We start from the raw sequence: 18,503 nt of genomic DNA, 5'->3' as shown, positions 1-18,503 counted from the left end.
ACAAAAGAAAACCACCAAATGCTTGTGTGCAGACTGATTTGGCAAACATTCAAAAATGTTAATATTTTAATATTTTACCTTATTTTCAGTTATAAATTTGGGGTAAAAATGTTCAGTTGAATAGGAAATATCACAACGTACAGCTTATGGTAACAAGCTTGCATTGACTTATTAATTTTACAAGGGGCCATCGACTGGGTGGGCGGAAATGATGGTGTGAAATGACCACATATTTCTGAGTACTAACAGGGAAGTGGAAATGAGTAAAGAAGCATTTGTTTGAGACACAAAGGGTGAAATAAGAATCTGCTCAAGACAAACCAGGTAAGAATCTAAGATCTTTTTCAAATTGCACTTCAAAGTGCTCTGTTGAACATATTTTAAACACACAATTTGAATTTGATGTCTGCATATATGTGTTTAAATATAGGATTGTAAGTTTTGTGTATTTGATGTTAAATAAGACGTCTGACAAACTAAACTTTTGCTAAGAATATGAGGAAATTAATATTTTGTGTCAAGTAGAAGAAACAGAATAACATTTTGATTGCGTGATGTTAAAATATCAGAAACTATTAATCTGTTAATTTGATGAAATCTGAACTGATTAACACAATACTCTGTATATTTTAAATTATGAAAAAAACTGTGATGCACAACTGATTGTTCACCAGACTGCAAACATATTAATTTTAACACTTTTAAATATATAATCTCTAAGCTCTCTCTATGATATTAAATATTAGATATTAAAAACAATAAGAAATCTTTCTATCTTACATCTAATCTGTTTTACATGATAGGACGTTTTGTGTGCTATGAATGTCCCCATTCTGAGGCTAAACGAGTACTGAATGACTGACGGTACAAATTAAAGACTTCTAAATTATTCTGTCATTATAGATCATAAGGGAATACTATTCATGCAGGTCAGGGAAGCACCATGGCCTGCGCTGATGTTAACATGGATATCCAAGGAGCCGACGAAGAGTCGATCCGCATGAACAGAAGAGAGCTGCCTCTGGTGCAACAGTACCAAGCTGCAGAGCTGTTGCCAGAAGCCAAAGGGCCACTGCACAACCTCCTGCAGAAACAACCCGCTGTGCTGGGGGTGAGTTCATCAAAATAAGAAAACTAGTGTTGACTGTGCAGGTAGGGCGGGTTGTCCACTAACCAGAATCTCACTGGTCTCTGATCCCAGTCTCCCCATAATGCATGCTGACACTGAAAAGGTACTGGACCTGAAAACCTCAAATTTCCCCTGATGGCTGCACCAGTGTGTGACTGATGTGTGATTAAGTGTGCACATAGATGCATGATATAAATGGATGTGTGAATGGGTGAGTGGCAAAACTGTCAAGCACAATATAAATACAGAACCTTAAGAGCATTATATAGAGTTGCTATATTGCATGAGATTTCTCAGTTTCTCAAAGTTCTTTGGCTACTGACCCAATTTAAATCTCTCATTCTAACAATCAAAGTAAAGATAATTGTCACTTTATTTGAGAGTTTCACATCTTTTTTTGGACACAGTTTCTTTTGTATTTTTTTAGATAAATATTTGTCTTTCAAATATCTTTTGTGTCATAAATTGGTTGGATTTATGTTTCAACTTTTCCTTGAAACAAAATTCAACCATTTGGACACATTCAAACATTACCACACTGATGGCTCACCAGAAAGAGTTGGTCGTTCAGTGCCTTGCTCAACATTTCCAGAGAAGCCAGACAAATACGTTGGCAATTGCAGAGAGAACAAGAAACTCCCCCTATAATGAAGAAACCTCTAAAGCCAGACTCCTCGGGCAGCCGTCTGCCTCGGCTGGTTGGTGTGTGTGTAGGGAGAAAAATGGGGGTGAAAGAAGAGGTGGGTGGAAAAGAGGGGAGAGAAGAGAGGGAGAGGGGGAGAGAGGAGAGAACACTTCAGCATGTAGGAAAGAGAAACCAGGAATAAAGTACTGTTACGGCAACTACAAAATACAAAAAGTGTCATATGTTGATAATTATTATTTGTAATAAACTTCATGACTGTAAATATTGATTGCAACGATGTCACATCATATTTAATAGCATTATATATTATTGTGATTGTTAAGTACAATGCTTCATAGTTTGTGAGCTGATGTAAAATTGTGTAGAAAAAGAAAAGATATACTGTATATGTGTGTATGTGTAGATAAAGATATATTCTCATATGTATTTATGTGTCCTCTGTCAGTCTCTGCAGATGGTGAGCGGTCTCCTCAGCGTCGGAGTGGGGATTTTTTTCGCTGTGACGCAGAATATGGACGATTCCCTTTTCACCATGTTCAGAGTTTCCCACCTGACCGGAGTACTCGTACGTTTCTGCTCAAACCAGAACTTCATTACAAAAAACAGGCAGCGATAAATCTACAAGTTCATTCTTAATATGTGTGAAAAATGTGTTCCTCTCTTCTCTGCAGTTCATCACTGCTGGAATTGTTTCCAACCTGCTGTTCAAATATCCACAATTACTGCCTGTGAGTAGGACTCATAACACATGAGAGCTGGTGGCAGTGATTATTATTTGACAGGAGGTCATCTGACTTTTGTTGCAGCTGTCCTTTGGGATTAACTGTGGCTGCATCATCGTAACTATGGCTGCTGCCTGTCTGATAGCCGTCGACCTGGCTCAATGGAACGAGGGGCATGTACAGCATTTGATGGTGAGAACATGTAAATTTGAGGAAAATGAAACCCTCCTGCTTCAAACATGGATTTGTTTTACAGTGCATGTACAGTTGTAGTTGCTGGTGTGAATTGAATGTGCTGACGCTCTTTATCTTTCTCACAGATAGAGGTGCTGGCACTTTGCGTGATGGGGCTTGAGGTTTTCCTCTCTGCGATTCTCTGCTTTTTCTTCTCTAAAGAGACACGTTCCAAATCAACATGATCAAGCTGTTCTTTTTTGTATATCATTTGTGGCTTTTAGTTGTCTTGCTTGTATGTTGGAGCTGTAACCGCTGCTGAACAGGCTAGGTTGTGGCCTGTGTCAGATATTAGACTTGGACTGAGAACACAAGGCTTGTGGTTGGCAAATGTCAGCGACTTTCATGTGAAGTCAAACTCACACTTTATCTTCCTCAACCTCTGCGCCTCTGTGTAAGGGGAGTGGTGGGTCTCATAGTGCAGTTCTGTCGGGCTGCTCTGCAGGGCCCTCTGTGTGTGAGGTTTCACACATGTTTTGTTATCACGGAAATATCTACTTCTTGTTTTCAGTTGCTCACAGAGACTTTTTACAGAACTGAGAGATATTCATGTCTTATCGGTTTATCTTAGGTTTCTAATCAATAACTACTGGTGGGGGTGGCAAAGACAAGAATACAATGAAATGTTTTACACATTTTAATCATCTGTACAAACTCATCATATCACAGAGCTGGCGACAAAAGAAACATGACAATAAAACATCATTTGTGTGGATCTGCCTGCTACTTGTTTTTCTTTCGTAAAATACATAATAAAAAACTCATCTACAATATTAACACTGATTCTTACCTATAGCTCATTAAACACAAATGTACAGACCACTGACGTACCATCATGAAAGTGTGTATCAGGTGTCGCTTTCCAATTTACAGTATCATCATGAAATGTCTTGTAATAACTGAGCTTCATCCATTAAAGTCTCAGTGCGCTGGAGCTGGACTCTGGATATATATATATACAAGCTGCAGTGGCATCGAGTAGTGATCTGTGTGAGGACGTCACAGCTGTGAAGAGAGAAGGAAAGAAAAACAGGAGATTTTAGAGAAATAAACAGGTCAACACATTAAGCACACAACATTTCTTCTTGAGTCACCATGCAATACTTAGGTCAGTCAAAGAAACAACCATTTTAAACACACTATGTAAAATAGCTTCACACAAGACACACAAGTTCCTCAAACCTAGAATGAAACAAAAAAAAATTCTGGCATGTTTGATTTTCAACTCAACTGTGAGACTATTAAAGAGTAATATTTTTTATTTCAAAATAAGAGTAAATAACATTGCTATAACTTAAATGCCTATGTATAGATTAGTATGCAATTGATAAATAAAAGGCTGGAAAAAAGCTTGACAGGAGTATATACTGTATGTTTGTTTAGAAGCAACACTGGAAATTCAGGAATGTTAATCTAAATCTTTTATGAAACCATACTGAGAAGAAATCATGTTCCTACTGTTAACAATGTCTCAAGCAACAGCTAAAGACGGCTTATAATGAATGATTGTTTTATTGCCATTTAGGTTCTACAACAAATGACATGATATGTTAATTTCTACCACTTTGCACTTACTTTTTTGTGTATTTTAATCTCTCAGAATATTGTGCATGTGTGAAATGTATTTTTGACCCTTAGACACAATAAAGTGTGAATTTGAAAATTCCAAACAAATGCATTCCAAAAAAACCCCACATAACAAAGGCGGAGACAGAACATGCGTGTGTTACAACATATATGTATAAAACTCATGATATTCAGCGACACAGATTTAGCCCTCATGTCAACATGGATGCACAGAGGAGAAAGAGGAGGAAACCCCAGAGGTAAACCAGAGCCAGAAGTTTACAAAAAACAAACCACAAGTCAGGAGGAGAGCCCTGGAAGCCGGTCAGGACGCACGGCCATGCAGCACACAGCACATTCCACACAGATTAGTATTCAGAGGAGGCACCTCACGGTTGTTAATGAGGCAAAGGAAACAACACACATATATATGTCCGCTCTGGTGATGCCGGTTACTTACTGAGCTAAAACTCTCAGTCAGACCACAGTAGAGAGGCCTACTGCTACGTGAGAGGTCTTGCTCTGGCAAAAACAGAACAGCAGAAAGGTTGTGAGTGCAACGACTCGGTAACTATTCTCGACGACTACCCTTTAAGTTCTCCGAATCTGGAATCCAAATAACTTAAACTAGATCATATAAATGATTACATGAGGTAGTTTGATTAGTTCTGGTGACAATATTTATCAGTAGGCGCGAGACTTGTATAAAACCTTTCAGTGTTTTACTCCATTAGATTTGTCTTGAGACTGTCCACAGTAAACCACTTTACACCAACTGAATATTTAAGATCAATCATCACAGTAAAAGCTTAGTTACAGGCTTTAAAATGATATCATACTGTGTGTTTGTGGCTTCAGGTTCTGTATGCAAACAATTTATCTTCAAATGCCAAAATTCTTCTTTCATAACCTTCAGCAAGGAGTTTCTGCAGTTAGAGTTTGTTTGTCTGTTAAATTGCAGGTTTACACAAAAACTACTAGACGGATTACCACGAAACTATGATGAAATAATCCATTACATTTTTGGTGCAGTTCGAGGTCAGAGGGCGAATTCAGTAGAAATAAGCATTTAGCTGTCAATTTATTAGGTACAGCTATAGATAAACTGTACATATGACCTGATCAGTGGGGCAGAATATTATTAGTTCAATTTGAAAAAAAGCTAAATGTGGAAAATAATGAAAGGAGCAATTAAAAAGTATAAACATCACGACAATACACCTGAAAGTAGATTATGTATTTCAATATAAAATTAGACAGCGAAAAAGCACATGTAGAAAAAATAGGGTCTTCTTCTCTAAGACTTCAGACAAACTTTATCAAGACAAAAATATCAACATGTCACCACAGCATTGTTTTTTCTGGTAATTGTCAAACTATACCCTGATGAATCATCAGCATGACGGCATCAGATCGTGAGAAGTTAATGAGAATGAGAATCAAACACCCACTGCAGTGATGAACTTGGTTCCCTGTGGCTGGAGGTCTTCGTCCTTCTGGAATATCGAGGGAGACTTGATGGAGGAGGGAGGTGTGGAGGAGCAGAGGAAAGAGGGGGGGTCGGTGTTGTTATTGTTGTGACTGTAGGAGTCTATGACGACATCGGGGGGCCTGGGGACGCCGAGGCTACTGAGTCCTGTTACACTTTCACTGGACGTGCACCGGGACGAGGTCACGGAGCTCTCAGTGACTGTGGCACAACACAGAGAAACAGACAAACACACTGGATCAAGCAAAAACACAGAACACCATAAAGAAAACAGTCACTAAGTTTGTTCCAGATCTCATGTTGTCTTACAGCTCTTTCGTGTGGGATTGAGACTTTGGCGACCTCTAGTGGTTACAGCAAAAAAGACACAAACGGACAGTGATCCCCATTTACACTAAAAAAGTTCAGCCTTTCAAACTGACCATAAATATAAAATTTCCCTTGTTTTATTTGTACTATATCATGACTTTATTATGAAGCATACATTATTTTTTAACTATGTTGATCTTTACTTTAATTGTCTTCTTTTAATTTTCTACTGAAGCACTTTGTAATAATAAATATTGACTTGAAGTGAGTGAATACTTCTGCTCGCAAGTATTTTATGTGTAATAATCACAAGAGTTGTGCTATTTATTCATATAACATTGAAGATAACATTGTCTTGTAATTCAAAGAACATTGAAGATATCTGTTTTCTTGAAGACATTAAAGGCTCTTTCTTTTATTGACCAATATAAATCTTAAAAAATTATATAAACCATCTTTATTCACCTTGTTTTGATTTCCCCATACATCTAAAAATTGTTTTCAGATGTGAGATGACACTGATTTTTGCAGTTAAATAATTACACAAACTCAATAATAAAAAAGAAGGGATGAATAACCAGGAAGCACAAATGAGCTTACTGGCTAAAATTATAGCTGAACACTCACTCATGGAGGGCTGGCTCCCAGTGTCCTGCTCCAGCTCGTCCTCCTCAATGCAGTCGTAGGGCCACTGGGCAAAGGAGGGAACACTGTTCAACGGGTACGGGTGTGAGTGTGGGTGAGTGGGTGAGGTGCACAGATGGAGATTGAGCGAGCCCAGCAGGGAGGAGGACGACTGGCTGCTGGAGGAGGAGGTGCTGCTGTTGGAGATGGTGGAGTGGGGTCTCTTGATCGACGTGCAGTGTTCAAACGAGGACACGGCGATGGAAGCTCTCGTCCTCGACTCTGTCAGCGGAGAGAGAAACACGGTGAGGTCATGGTGAGGAGCTCTGGTAAACCATGAAAGGCAATGTGAAAATAATTTACTCGTAATGATACATACAATTCAATAAGGCTCAGATTACATCTTTGGTGTTTACTTCACAAAATCCCAAAAATAGGACGTGAAAACACTTTCAAGGCAGCGCCAAGTTTTTGAGGTTTCAGCAACGAAACATTTTGAGTGTCTGATTATAAGGTGAATGAATCACGACCTGCATCCTCTCAGAGAAAAACAAAGGTGGATCAGAGAAAGACCCAACAGTGTACCTATGAAACCACATGTACATTCACTAGATCCTGATTTGAGTTTTTCAATCTGCACCAAATAAGTCTCAAACATCTGTCTGTAAAAAGTTCAGATTTTTTTTCAAGATCCATAAATTATTCTTGGAGAAATCAACGAAAATGTCATAAATGAGACAACAAAGAAGAAAACTCACCTGACCCCTTCATTATATAGTCGATGAATCTGTCACTGATCGCTGCATCACTAGGTTTGATGTCCATGAAAGGTTTGCTTCCGATCCCCATGGAAACCATCTCCTGCATACGCAACTCTGTAGTCATAAATATGTCTTTATTAATAAAATGTTTATAAAAGTACAAAGATGAATCATATTCAATAATCAATAGCTTGTGTTAAAGAGAATAATCTGACAGGGGAACACACCTCTGTTTCTGAGCGCCTGCCTCCACAGGATCTTGCCGATAATGGCCGTCCACACAGCCTTGACCTCCGCAGAGCTGGCTTGAAGTATAAACGTGTCCTGTGACTTCCTCCGGCGGAACCAGATCTCAAAGCGCAGGCCGCTGTCACCAACGTTTTCAGTCATACCGATCTCTGCAGTCTAAACAGAAAAAAGATTTGCTTTATATCTGCACTAAATGTTCTGCCACTGTACAAATAAACTGGCAATTCTTACTTTGAAGGACTGTTTGTAGATGTAAATGTCATATCCTCCCTCGATCTTCTTGGTCTTGCTGAAAAGGATGAGGTCTTCAAACAAGAAGACATGGCGAAGGTATTTCCTCCGTCCACACCAGACTACGAACTCGTCCTGGCAGCGGAGTTGACCCTGTTCTTTTAGGTTCACCTGGAGAGGAAACACAAGCGTTCACATGCGTGACAGAGAACAATACATCTCCTGACGGGGATCTGACCTCACACTTCTGTGAACATAACAAGATGACCTCCAGCTCCAAAATAGATGTAATGAACGCTTTTCGAACCTCTTTAAGTGGTGCTAAACATTCATCATAGCAGCACATGGTTCACATATTGCCACTTACATCACAGCCCCGAATGGCGTCCATGGCTAGTAGGTCGTTGCCGTGACGAAGCTGAAACTTGACCAGCTCCTCTGCAGTGCGGAGGTCACTCAGCTCCTGCTCCTGGGTCTGGCTGCACTCCTTTATCAGGTCTTTGAGCAGCAGGGCGTATTTACTCATCCTCTGAATGGGCTTCAGCAAGTAGGACGCCAGGTCCATCTTGTCTCCCAGCTCCAGCTGCTTATTCTGGAGGGACACACAGTGAGGATTACTGCTGTGCTGTTATTGTTTTCTACAAATTAAGTCTGAAAATTTGAGATATTGTATTCAAACTGATATCAAAATCATTATAAAGACTTTAATACAATTAGAAAATATTAGCGGATATTAATTTACAGAAAGTCTTTGGAATGTGGTACGAAGCTGGAGTTCATGCAAAGCCAACACAGAAAGGACAGAAAACCCACCATGCTGTTAGAGGAGACAGTGCCAACCAATACATATAAGCTTCAATTATCAGCTGCGTCAGTACTGGTCACACTCCATAAGGATCCATTAGGCGCTGAATAATTTAAATATCTTTGATTTCCTTTTTGTGGCATTTACGTTATGATATGAACCATTTCTGGAGCTGCACCTGAACCACATGTCAATTCAAACACAGAGGTGATGCGTGCGAGGAATGTAACAGAGCCCAGGTCTCCAGACGCACCTTAAAGAATTCGTTGCCGTGGCTGCTGAGAAGAGCATCAGACTGGGGCTTATTCTTGCTGTACAGAGCATACATTCCAAACTGATCCTCCTGCACACAAGATTAACAAAGTTACAACACTGACCACGGTAACAAACATGCTGACATTTGAACATGCTTTAACAAACACTGCAAAGCTGTAAATGTAATTGTGTGAGTTCTACTACCAGTAGATGATGCTGACAAGTGACTTAAATACACGTGTTGACAAACGATAATGGGACAGTGTGGTACAGTGAAACCATTTCACTGAACTGGAAACATCACATTAAGTTGTTTCAAGAAACATCACTAACAACAAATACACTCATCATTACATTGACGGGGACCTGAGAGCTGTTTTCAAGCTGTCAGTGTGCTGCCTCAGGGCGGAATGACTGAGACGGCGTGGACTCACGTGTCTGAGAAAACAGCTACTGATGGACAGGGGCGAGTGGGCACACGACTCCAGCTCCTTCAGGAAGTACTGACTGTGGAAGTCCCACAGTTTCTCCACGTTGCCAAAGATGATGCTGCGCTTCCCCCGCAGGTCCTGCGGCAGGTCCGGCCGCTCCATCTCTGGGAAGTAGTGCTCAATGATGTAGCTGAGCGAGCGCACGTACTCCCTCTCTGTGGAGATCATCTCATCCATGATGTGCTGCACTTTACTGGTGAACATAAAGACACAGGAGGGTGCGAGGGTAAGAACGTTTCCTGATGACATTAAGTGATGCTATTTGTAGCGGGTTTCAACAAGTTCAATTTAAAACTTTTTAAGACCACAAAAAACAGATTCAGACAGATTTAGACAGCAGGGTTTGTGATGTCACAAACCCAAGAAACCAATCCTGCTTGCTTGTGAGCTCCACCTCTTCCTCACCTGCTGTGTTTCTTGCCGTCTCCCTCACTGTGTCTGTTATGAACCCTGGACGGCGTGGACATGCTGCGGCTCCGTCCTAACGCAGGGCTCGTCACATCTGGTCTCTGCAGCTTCTTTTCTGCGGACACATTATTTGCTACCTCCAAACCCTTGATGTACACGCCTGTGTAGCCGTGAATGTGGCTGACATCTGAGTGACCGCCGTCCCTTGGTGTCAGCTCGTAGCTCAAGGTCTTCTTCATGATCTTCTTCATCGGCTGCTTGCGCAGGCGGGCGGCCCCTGTGTAGACGGGCTCGGAGTGGCAGGAGATGGCCGAGTCGATGGTGCAGTCGCTGTCCGTGTCGTCGAACATGGACGGACTCTGCCTCAGTTTGCTGTCACAGTCGGGCGAGAACGTGAAGTGCGAGGAGGAGGAGATGGAACTAGAGGGGCTTTTAGAGAAAGGCCCGGCAGAATGAGGCTTGTTATCCTCAAAAGTCATAAGTGTAATCGCTCCAGGTAAAATCAAAGAAATGTTAGCTTCACGTTCCTCGGTTGTGCTGATCGGACTCTCTTCAGTCTTTAAAGCAGCCTCCGTGTCTGCAGCGCTGGAAGTCCGTGCGGCCGTCATGGCTCGGGCTAAAGTCTCCTCCAGCTGTTGCTTGGTTTGCTGACACTGGTGCCACACTGTGTTCCACTGCTGCAGCTGCTGAGGACTCTCCAGGGAGAGCACCATGTCGTTGAGATTGCTGAAGTTGTCCATGGAGAACTTGGATGCCTCGGTGCAGTAATCCTGCAGGATCTGGACCACAGCCGGAGAAAGTGTGACACCTGCACTGTCCAGGCTGAGATGATGGAAATAATCCTGACAGTGGTCCATCCACTGGTTCACCTGCAGATATGAAAGAGTGACAAATATCAATACAGCAAAATAGTGTAGCCAGTTGAAAGATCAGTATCCAGTTTTTAGGTCCAAATTCTTAAAAATGTTACATTTTCTTTAGTGATAGAATATCCTGAATTCTAAAATGCAAATGATAATCATTATCATCATCATCATAGTAAACCTTCAAATATCACTCTAGTAAACAAGTAAGCAGGCAAGACATTTGACTAAGAGGAGATTGACCACATAAGAGATATAGAAGTAAAAATAAATAAAATAAAACACATAAAAACAGTATAAATAAATGCAAACTAAACTCAAAATAATTTTAAGATGAGATTTAGAAGAAGCGAGAGAGCTAGTGTGTCTTGAGTTCAGTGGTCGTTGAGTGTGGCAGCTTTAATAGCAAACAATTAAAACAACTTAAAAAAAATTTTCTTACCGAGTCATAGAACTCGTGCAGGTTGGTCAGGATGTCGAGCTGCGTCTTCCTCCGCTCCACTCTGCTCAGGATGGAGCCCAGATGCTGCTTGAAGTCGAGGAGAGCCGAGCCTGGAAGAGACTCTGGAGACTCTTTCACAAGCTGCAGGCCGTGTCTCTGTTGGTGCTGTCAGTATAAAGAGAACACACACAATTCAACAGTGATATAAATACAACGAGGGATAGGTTTAACTAGAAAATTCCTCCAGGATGTGGCGATCTGCTTAGTGCCATTCCAGTTTCAAATTGACATACTCACCACAGACTCTTCTAGAAATTGCTCCAAACTCTCTCTCAACTCCTTGATTTTGGCCACAGACAGAGTCAGTGACTCCAGAGGTACGAGTTGTTTCTCTCCCTCTACACTGAACCAGTGCTTGATCTGAGAGGAGAAAGGAAATGTTATTTGTTGACACATTTTTCACTGAGAACAGACACTGCCTGCAGCACAGATGACCACATATGGAGAGAAGTAAAGTTTGAGGTCACCTGTTGCGTTTGCTCCTCAAACTTGCGCACCTCCAGCAGACTCTCTAACTGTTTCTGAGACTTGTTGGACAGGATCACAAGCTTGTGGACCTCTTCATCTACTTGGTTGTACAGTGCATTCAACGTGTCTACAGCATCTCTGAGTGAACAACAAAAAGGGTCACACATCACAATAGGTACCCCCCATTTAAACATCTTGGGCTGTGTCCGAAATCACCCTCTCATTTGCTAACCCCTACTTTACTATATAAGGTCTTCAATATACATGTTAGCTGCAGTTTGTGCTATGATGCTCTGCTCGTATTAACATTCGTATGACAGGATAGGCTGTTTCTGCTACCCTCTATCCTCTCGTCTCTCTGCTGCAAGTGCAATGCATGATGGTATTGCTCGGTTAGTGACCATCGGTTGTACAGTATGTTTCATGATGCATTATGGGAAACAATGAGTGCATTACATAGGGTATAAAAATTCACCAAACGTTCGGACTACATAGTGATTATTGAGTGATTTCAGCCTTGGTCGAGAGTCCATCCACTCTCGCTCCAGTACCTGTAGATTTCATTCTCACACGCCTCTTCTTTCCTGATGCGAGCGAGGACAGTTCCTCCCTCGAGACGCAGCCTGTTCAAACGCGTGTCATCCAGCACACGCTTCATGAGATGCCTCTGCTGTTCCATCACCTCGGACACCTCCTGAATCAAACAGGCAGATCAATAATATACTATTTACTACATTTTCACAGTGGATCGAAACACAAACAACAGCTTTTTTCTAGGTTATTGATCACGACTGGACATAGATCATGAGGTTTAACCACAAAACGAGTCCTCAATTGTTTACTCCTGCAGGGAGCCATTGTGTGTCAGTAGAGACACATAAATCAGAAGGTCCAGACAGGATACAGGGGCTGGGTCTGACCTTTGAGGTCTTCATGTTGCCACTGTTGCTCAGTGTGCTGATCGACTCCTGCAGGGACGTGATGGCTGCGCTACAACTGCTGGCAAACGGCTCAATTTTCTGTAAGAGACAGATGAAGAAAAAGAGACGAAGAAATAAAATTAAAAGTGTAAAAGTTGACCACTGTCCCACCCTGAAATTAAAGAGGCTGAGTAAGAAATAGTCACATTTCCATATCTCTAACTGGTCATGTTCCTTGCACCTATACATAGCCTCAGTTAAACAGCAATTCGTGTAATTTACTTTTTTCTCCTATGGAAACAAGCATCTAACAGCAAAAACCAACCCCACCCTCACCAGGCTCTTTAGTAAGCTTTGAATACAGCATGTTTATGATGTTGGCTATGGGCCAGCCCCCCTCCGTCACACCCACCTGTCTGAAGTGGATCCAGTGCTTGTGGTCGTAGTGGAAGGTGCCCTCCAAGTTTCGTGTGAGCTGGGTTTGGTCGATGTGTTTCAGCAGGGCCTTCAGAGACGACAGCGTCTCAGTCTGTGCCAAGAACAACAAAAACATACACAACACACACAATCAAAGACACACACTCAGTCAGTGTTTCTCCTGTCCGTCCTCAAAGATACAGTAACTCTGACTAGAATGAGTCCAGTTCCTGAGAGGATTCATTAAATGTGAATCCAGTAACAAACAAATTCATAGAAATCTGACATGTTTAGGCGACTGATATTCATAAGTATGTGAAAATTGGTGCAGATCCAGTTAAACATCCAGATCCAGTGAATTTAAATACTTCTTATCCATCCTATAATAAGAGTGTTTCTTTACCTGCACGTTGAGGTCTCTTTCAGGTTTAGTTGCTGCCTCCTTTTCCACCAGGAAGAGAACCGAGTAAAGTGCATTTGGTACTAAAGCCTGAAAAACAAGAACATGCCATTTTTACAGGATCCTAAAATGAAAAAGATAAAAATTACAAGACGTGTATTTCTGAGGTGCACAGCTAAATACTGTGAAACAGGCATTTAAAAAGGCTCCTAATGTATGTGTTGTGGTTTGCAGAATTATCAGTCTTACATCAGAGAGCAACTCATCATCATACACATGATGACATGTCTCTAAGCGAGTCGGCTACAGCCAACCCCACTCCCAGTGTGTGGTTAAAAACAGACAAGTAAGCACAGGCTTCTCCACAGGAGCCCTGAGGGCAGCCTTTTTCACAGAAATGTCTTAAAGTGCAGGCACTACACATTTAACGTGGGCTCTTTCTTAAGAAATACATTTAAAAACCGTGTCTGAGACGGAACAACAGAAAATGTGTGACGAAAGAGTGAGAGAGAGAGAGAGAGAGAGAAAGAGAGAAAGAGAAAGAGCAAGAGAGAGAGAGGGAGAGAGAGAGAGACCTAGCATTACAGCTGAGGAGACAACAGAGATTGAGTGGTGCCTGAAACCTCTTAGGGCGTGTAGGAGGGTAATTACATATTTTTCCACTGTAGACTCACCTGCAGTTCAGACAGAGATGACAACAGAGCTGGGACCGGCTGCTGCCTCCTGCTGTCTATTACAACAGTCAGACCTTGATCCTGCTTCTCTTTCCTGAAACCAAAGTACTGAAGTTAGAGCGCCGTCATTGGCAAAACAAACGGACTGCATGTAATACTAGATTTAGACAGCTAAAGGCGTCAGTGCCCCCTGATTAATGAGGACAACACGAACACGAGTGTGAGACGTTTTGGGTTTACGCCTTTAGAAAAACTCGATGACAAGTCATCACAGTATCCTCTACGCAAAATATTCTGTCAGAAGTAAAAACTGTATATTATGCACATATTTCTGGATTTTATTTCATTTTATCATCTATTTTCAATCTATTTTATACATAGCTGATGCTGTAACAAGTAGATTTTCCCTAGCACTGGATCATTAAAGTTGATATTATCTTACCTTTTCATATGAAGAAATATCTAATCGTAATAATAATTAGAAAACCCTGTGAAATAGACAATTGATGATTCTTAATTCTTCCTTTTAATGTCTATTGTTAAAATACTGACTTTAAAAGCAACATTTATATAGAGGCATTGAATAAATGCGTCATAACAAACCATAATTGAGTTGTAACTGTTTATTAATGTATTTATTAATAACTGTTCCTCCTCCTGTGAAGCACCCATAAGTGAGGCTGCTATATAAATAGATAATGACTGACGACAAGGTAAAACACAGTTAGAATAAAATAAAACACAACTTCATAAGAGATGAGATAAATGCTGACAAATCCTGTGCATTAATAAACGGTTAAAATATAAGTTGACATCTACATGACTATGTACAATTTATTCTACTATTATATGCTTCTTTTATAAGAGGGTTCAAATTTTCTTTATTCAAGCATAGAAAAGTTAGAGGCAAAAAATGTAAAGGTATTTTGGATGGGACGGAGGTTTTGTTCACCTCGGGGTAAACGACAGGTGTGAACGTTACTGAAGTTATTTCTGACGCAGACAGAATAAAAGCAAAGTATGTGCGACTTACCGCAGCGTGGAGTGGTAGTAGCCCAGTAAACAGGTGAGGTCACTGACCGTGCAACTCTCACCTGCCCACACCTGAGCTCTCGTGCACACCTGCAGCACCGCCCTCCCACCGCGGTCTCTGTTTCCTGGAAAGAGAGAAGGCCGGCAGGGGGTCAACACTTAACACACACTGCAGATGTCCACTATCGCTCTCTTCATCTTCACACTGTCAAGTCAATTATGGCGTCTCACTGGGATAAGAAATTAACAGGAGCTTAAGGCAACAAAAAAAAAAAAACAGCTGAACGTTGAGCCTCTTAAATTGAAAATACTCTGTGTGGGATTTTTGTACAGAGCAAACAAAGTGGTCTATTAACAAGAATTAAAACTGGCGAGTTGAGCTTCTGGTTTATACTAATTTAAAGTGGTTACAAGATAATTAACAATGCAAAGGAGTAGTTTGATTGTTCGGTGAGGTTGGTTTTGAAATGAACCAAATGTTATCGAAACAGAATAAGAACAAGGAAACCTTTCTTCATCGATGTCAGTGATATAAGATTTCATGACTATTTCAAGACACTTCTTGTACGTATATAATAGCTACTGTATAAAACAAGCTGACGGGTGAAGTGAACCATCACTCGTCCTCTACCTGGCAGGATCACGGCGCCTGATACGAGCAGCTCCTGGTTGACCTCTGACCCCAGCCTGGGCCGAGCTGAGTGACCGACACATGAGGAGCTGGATGCTGAAGCTGGACTGACGGCTGTCCCATTGGCAGCTTTAGGACGGTGTGATTCTTCTCCACTGTGCCGGTGCTGCCTGCTCTCACTGCCGATGCCGTCATCATGCACTCCTGTGGAGATGATTACAAACAGTGAGCTCAAGTTATTATAATTATATATCTACTGAGCGCCTATTGTACAAAAATATACACCAATCAATAGGAATTAGATGTTTCCTTTCACCTCAGTGCTTTCTCACCTCACCATAATACCCTGATGAAAGTGTTTACGAGTGGTATACCAAAGGTGTGCTTTAGTAGTGAGTCTGCACTGACTCACCATGGAAACCAGGTGTTTAGTCAGCCTGAGTCACGGCAAACTCTGGTGTTATTAAACTCTCATATCTTCACCTCCTCCTCCTCTGCCCATTACACCTCAAGGCTCCTGTTTACAGGAATGCTGCTCCTGACATTCCCAAGTGGTACCACGCTTTTTTTACACTTGATCCGAGTCCTGAGGCAGCAGCACAGCATGCAAATCTGTCACGCAGAGTATAGTATCTGTGTTTCCTCTATAGTGCATACTTCACTGGGCCTTGGTCAAGGAAGAATGTCAACAACTGGGGTAAAATGAATTTCACAGATTAGCGTAGAGCTGCAACAAACCACTGATAAGAACAGTGACCGGCAACAATGTTGGTAATTCCTCATGTTAAAAATCTCATAATGGGGGTGCTTGCTCAACCAAATGAGCTACTGGGCACCAAAATTACAGCAATTTTATCTTGAAAAATGACTGAAATGATGAATCGATCACCATGTACGGAGGTTTGAGTCCTCCAGCAGCAGCCCCAGGTTTGGTTCTGACCCGGCCCCTTGCTGCATGTCTTCCACTCTGTCTCTCCCCCATTCATGCTTACCTAATTAAGGCTTAATACAAAAAATACACATAGCTATAGTCATATAGAAAAAACATATATATTCTCAGGTATTAATGTTTTCAAGTTAAAGCTTTGCTGCTTTTCTCTGTCACACTTGATGATTAGCTGAATATTGGAGCCAAGAACATGCAGAGACAAACAACGATCTGGTAATGTAAGTTAATTGGGTTTAAATGTGTTTACTTGTTTAATGTCTGTACTTGTGAGACAATAGCACAGTCATAAGCCCCTATATGTTTTTGGTTGTTGGTCAACTAACTCAGCTGGAAGTGTGTGATGGACACCTGTCGTGTTTTGTCTCTTTAAAACAGTTTGAGGCCTCTTGCGCTGCCCCGCTCTGCTCTGCTCTGTGACAGTAAACCCACCCAGCTCAGACTCTATTGTCTTTAAACAGTCAGTGCATTTCCTGTGCGACTGTGTGCCCGAGCCTGTGTTTGCTGCATGTTTCCTAAATTGCTTTGTTTTCAGAGGAAGTGACAAAAGTAGAGCAAAGCCTCCGGAGTATGGTCCTGTGTGAAAGTCTGTTTTCTATGCGCTCTGCTGGATGCATTTGAAAGCCATCAAAGTGCACTGGCTGCTGCTTTGACTCATAAATAACATAAATTAAAGTGTAAATTGTAGTTTTATGGCTCATATCACAAGTATTTTGACCCTTCTAGAGTTTTTTTTTCAAAGCGGAGTGAGTTTTATATTTCTGCAGTGAAAGGATTCTCCAAAGACACAGGCACAGTTTGAAAGGCTTTTTTTACCCTGTCAATCCCTGGTGGCTGATTGGTTCACAAAGGAAACTTTTGTAAATGAGGCAACCCATCAGGGATCAGTGTAGCCCCCAGCCTCAATAACAGTGTAGGGTCATCTCATTATGGGATACGGGGGTCCCAGTGGTTAGTTTACAGGGTTTACAGGATCCTTTGTTGCCTTTGAAATGTCGTAGTGGGAAACCTGCTGAAATACAATCCCCTGTGAGGTAATCTTAGCAACAGTGATGTGGTTTAAATGCTGTAGGACCAGCCAACCGTTTTTACTTCACATTTCAATTCACGGAAGAAGCTGTGTTTTCTAAGAACAGCGTGAAGAGAGAACCTCTGTGGTATTCTCACATTGCTGATTTCCTGAGCTGCCCAGAATGAAACCACACAAAACAAAACTGACAGACATAGACAGAGGTAAAGAAAACATGGGGTGGTGACTAAAACCTCTGTTTCCAGGGTAGGGCAGTACCTGTCTCCCAAACCTGCCAAAACACACAGTGTGGGCTTTGAAAAGCAGCCTGTCACCACTGAAGGCGTTAATGCTGCAGAGTTGGAGCTGTCTCAGCTGAAACTCCAGGTCCGGTCCACCTGATGAACTGTTGTAACCACTTCCTGCTGCAGGGCGCAAATTCACAACCCCATGACAAACCGCTGTTATCTGGCTAATAAAGGTGAAGCTTGGTTTTCACTCCCTCAGGCTGTTTTATTTGATAAGTGATAAATGATGAGCTGTGGACGGATGATTCAACCACCGAAAGAGAAACCCAAACTTGTCAACACTGACATTTAAGCCTCTATAAAAGAGTATATTACTAAAACTAAAACACTTTTTAAAAATAGCATTCTGATGCTAAAATTGTCTTTTTGGACCACAGTTTAATTATTAAGAGTGAATTCGGGTCATCAGGGACA

The 18,503-nt window shown here is 41.5% G+C and overlaps 2 protein-coding genes across 7 annotated transcripts in view; one reads left to right on the top strand and one right to left on the bottom strand.

Moving 5' to 3' along the window:
• Window positions 1-12: 12 nt before the first annotated feature.
• On the top strand, window positions 13-3,444 carry LOC138413503 (uncharacterized). Of its 2 annotated transcripts, none has more exons than XM_069537122.1 (6): window positions 13-324; window positions 904-1,111; window positions 2,221-2,340; window positions 2,447-2,503; window positions 2,582-2,689; window positions 2,818-3,444. In XM_069537122.1, exons 2-6 carry the CDS (start codon window positions 944-946, stop codon window positions 2,914-2,916), a joined length of 552 nt encoding a protein of 183 aa, XP_069393223.1. In that variant the 5' UTR covers window positions 13-324; window positions 904-943; the 3' UTR covers window positions 2,917-3,444. The 2 variants fall into 2 exon arrangements, with proteins under 2 accessions (XP_069393223.1, XP_069393224.1); XM_069537123.1 differs by having other exon boundaries at window positions 217-324; window positions 930-1,111.
• The window catches only part of zgc:158766 (pleckstrin homology domain-containing family G member 4B), a 35,110-nt gene continuing 19,962 nt past the window's right edge, over window positions 3,356-18,503 (bottom strand). For 2 of the 5 annotated variants that reach the window (XR_011245859.1, XR_011245858.1), the window contains exons 4-24: window positions 15,827-16,030; window positions 15,197-15,320; window positions 14,164-14,257; window positions 13,493-13,579; window positions 13,085-13,201; window positions 12,673-12,771; window positions 12,304-12,446; window positions 11,752-11,890; window positions 11,522-11,644; window positions 11,225-11,389; window positions 9,917-10,788; window positions 9,455-9,704; window positions 9,019-9,108; window positions 8,328-8,552; window positions 7,961-8,131; window positions 7,708-7,885; window positions 7,483-7,594; window positions 6,723-7,001; window positions 5,749-5,987; window positions 4,758-4,819; window positions 3,356-3,736 (exon numbers count right to left, since the gene is read on the bottom strand). Coding sequence is in view for 3 of the 5 variants with exons in the window: in XM_020093341.2 (XP_019948900.2) it covers window positions 4,775-4,819; window positions 5,749-5,987; window positions 6,723-7,001; window positions 7,478-7,594; window positions 7,708-7,885; window positions 7,961-8,131; window positions 8,328-8,552; window positions 9,019-9,108; window positions 9,455-9,704; window positions 9,917-10,788; window positions 11,225-11,389; window positions 11,522-11,644; window positions 11,752-11,890; window positions 12,304-12,446; window positions 12,673-12,771; window positions 13,085-13,201; window positions 13,493-13,579; window positions 14,164-14,257; window positions 15,197-15,320; window positions 15,827-16,030 (3,761 nt within the window). In the remaining 2 variants the exon portion in view is untranslated. Of the gene's footprint in view, window positions 3,737-4,757; window positions 4,820-5,748; window positions 5,988-6,722; window positions 7,002-7,477; window positions 7,595-7,707; window positions 7,886-7,960; window positions 8,132-8,327; window positions 8,553-9,018; window positions 9,109-9,454; window positions 9,705-9,916; window positions 10,789-11,224; window positions 11,390-11,521; window positions 11,645-11,751; window positions 11,891-12,303; window positions 12,447-12,672; window positions 12,772-13,084; window positions 13,202-13,492; window positions 13,580-14,163; window positions 14,258-15,196; window positions 15,321-15,826; window positions 16,031-18,503 lie in introns of all 5 variants that reach the window. The other 3 variants (XM_020093341.2, XM_020093338.2, XM_020093339.2) reach the window with 2 other exon arrangements.

The sequence above is a fragment of the Paralichthys olivaceus genome, chromosome 13 (assembly GCF_024713975.1).
Source record: "Paralichthys olivaceus isolate ysfri-2021 chromosome 13, ASM2471397v2, whole genome shotgun sequence".
NCBI lineage: Eukaryota > Metazoa > Chordata > Actinopteri > Pleuronectiformes > Paralichthyidae > Paralichthys > Paralichthys olivaceus.
This window is presented reverse-complemented; position numbering and strand designations above follow the sequence as displayed.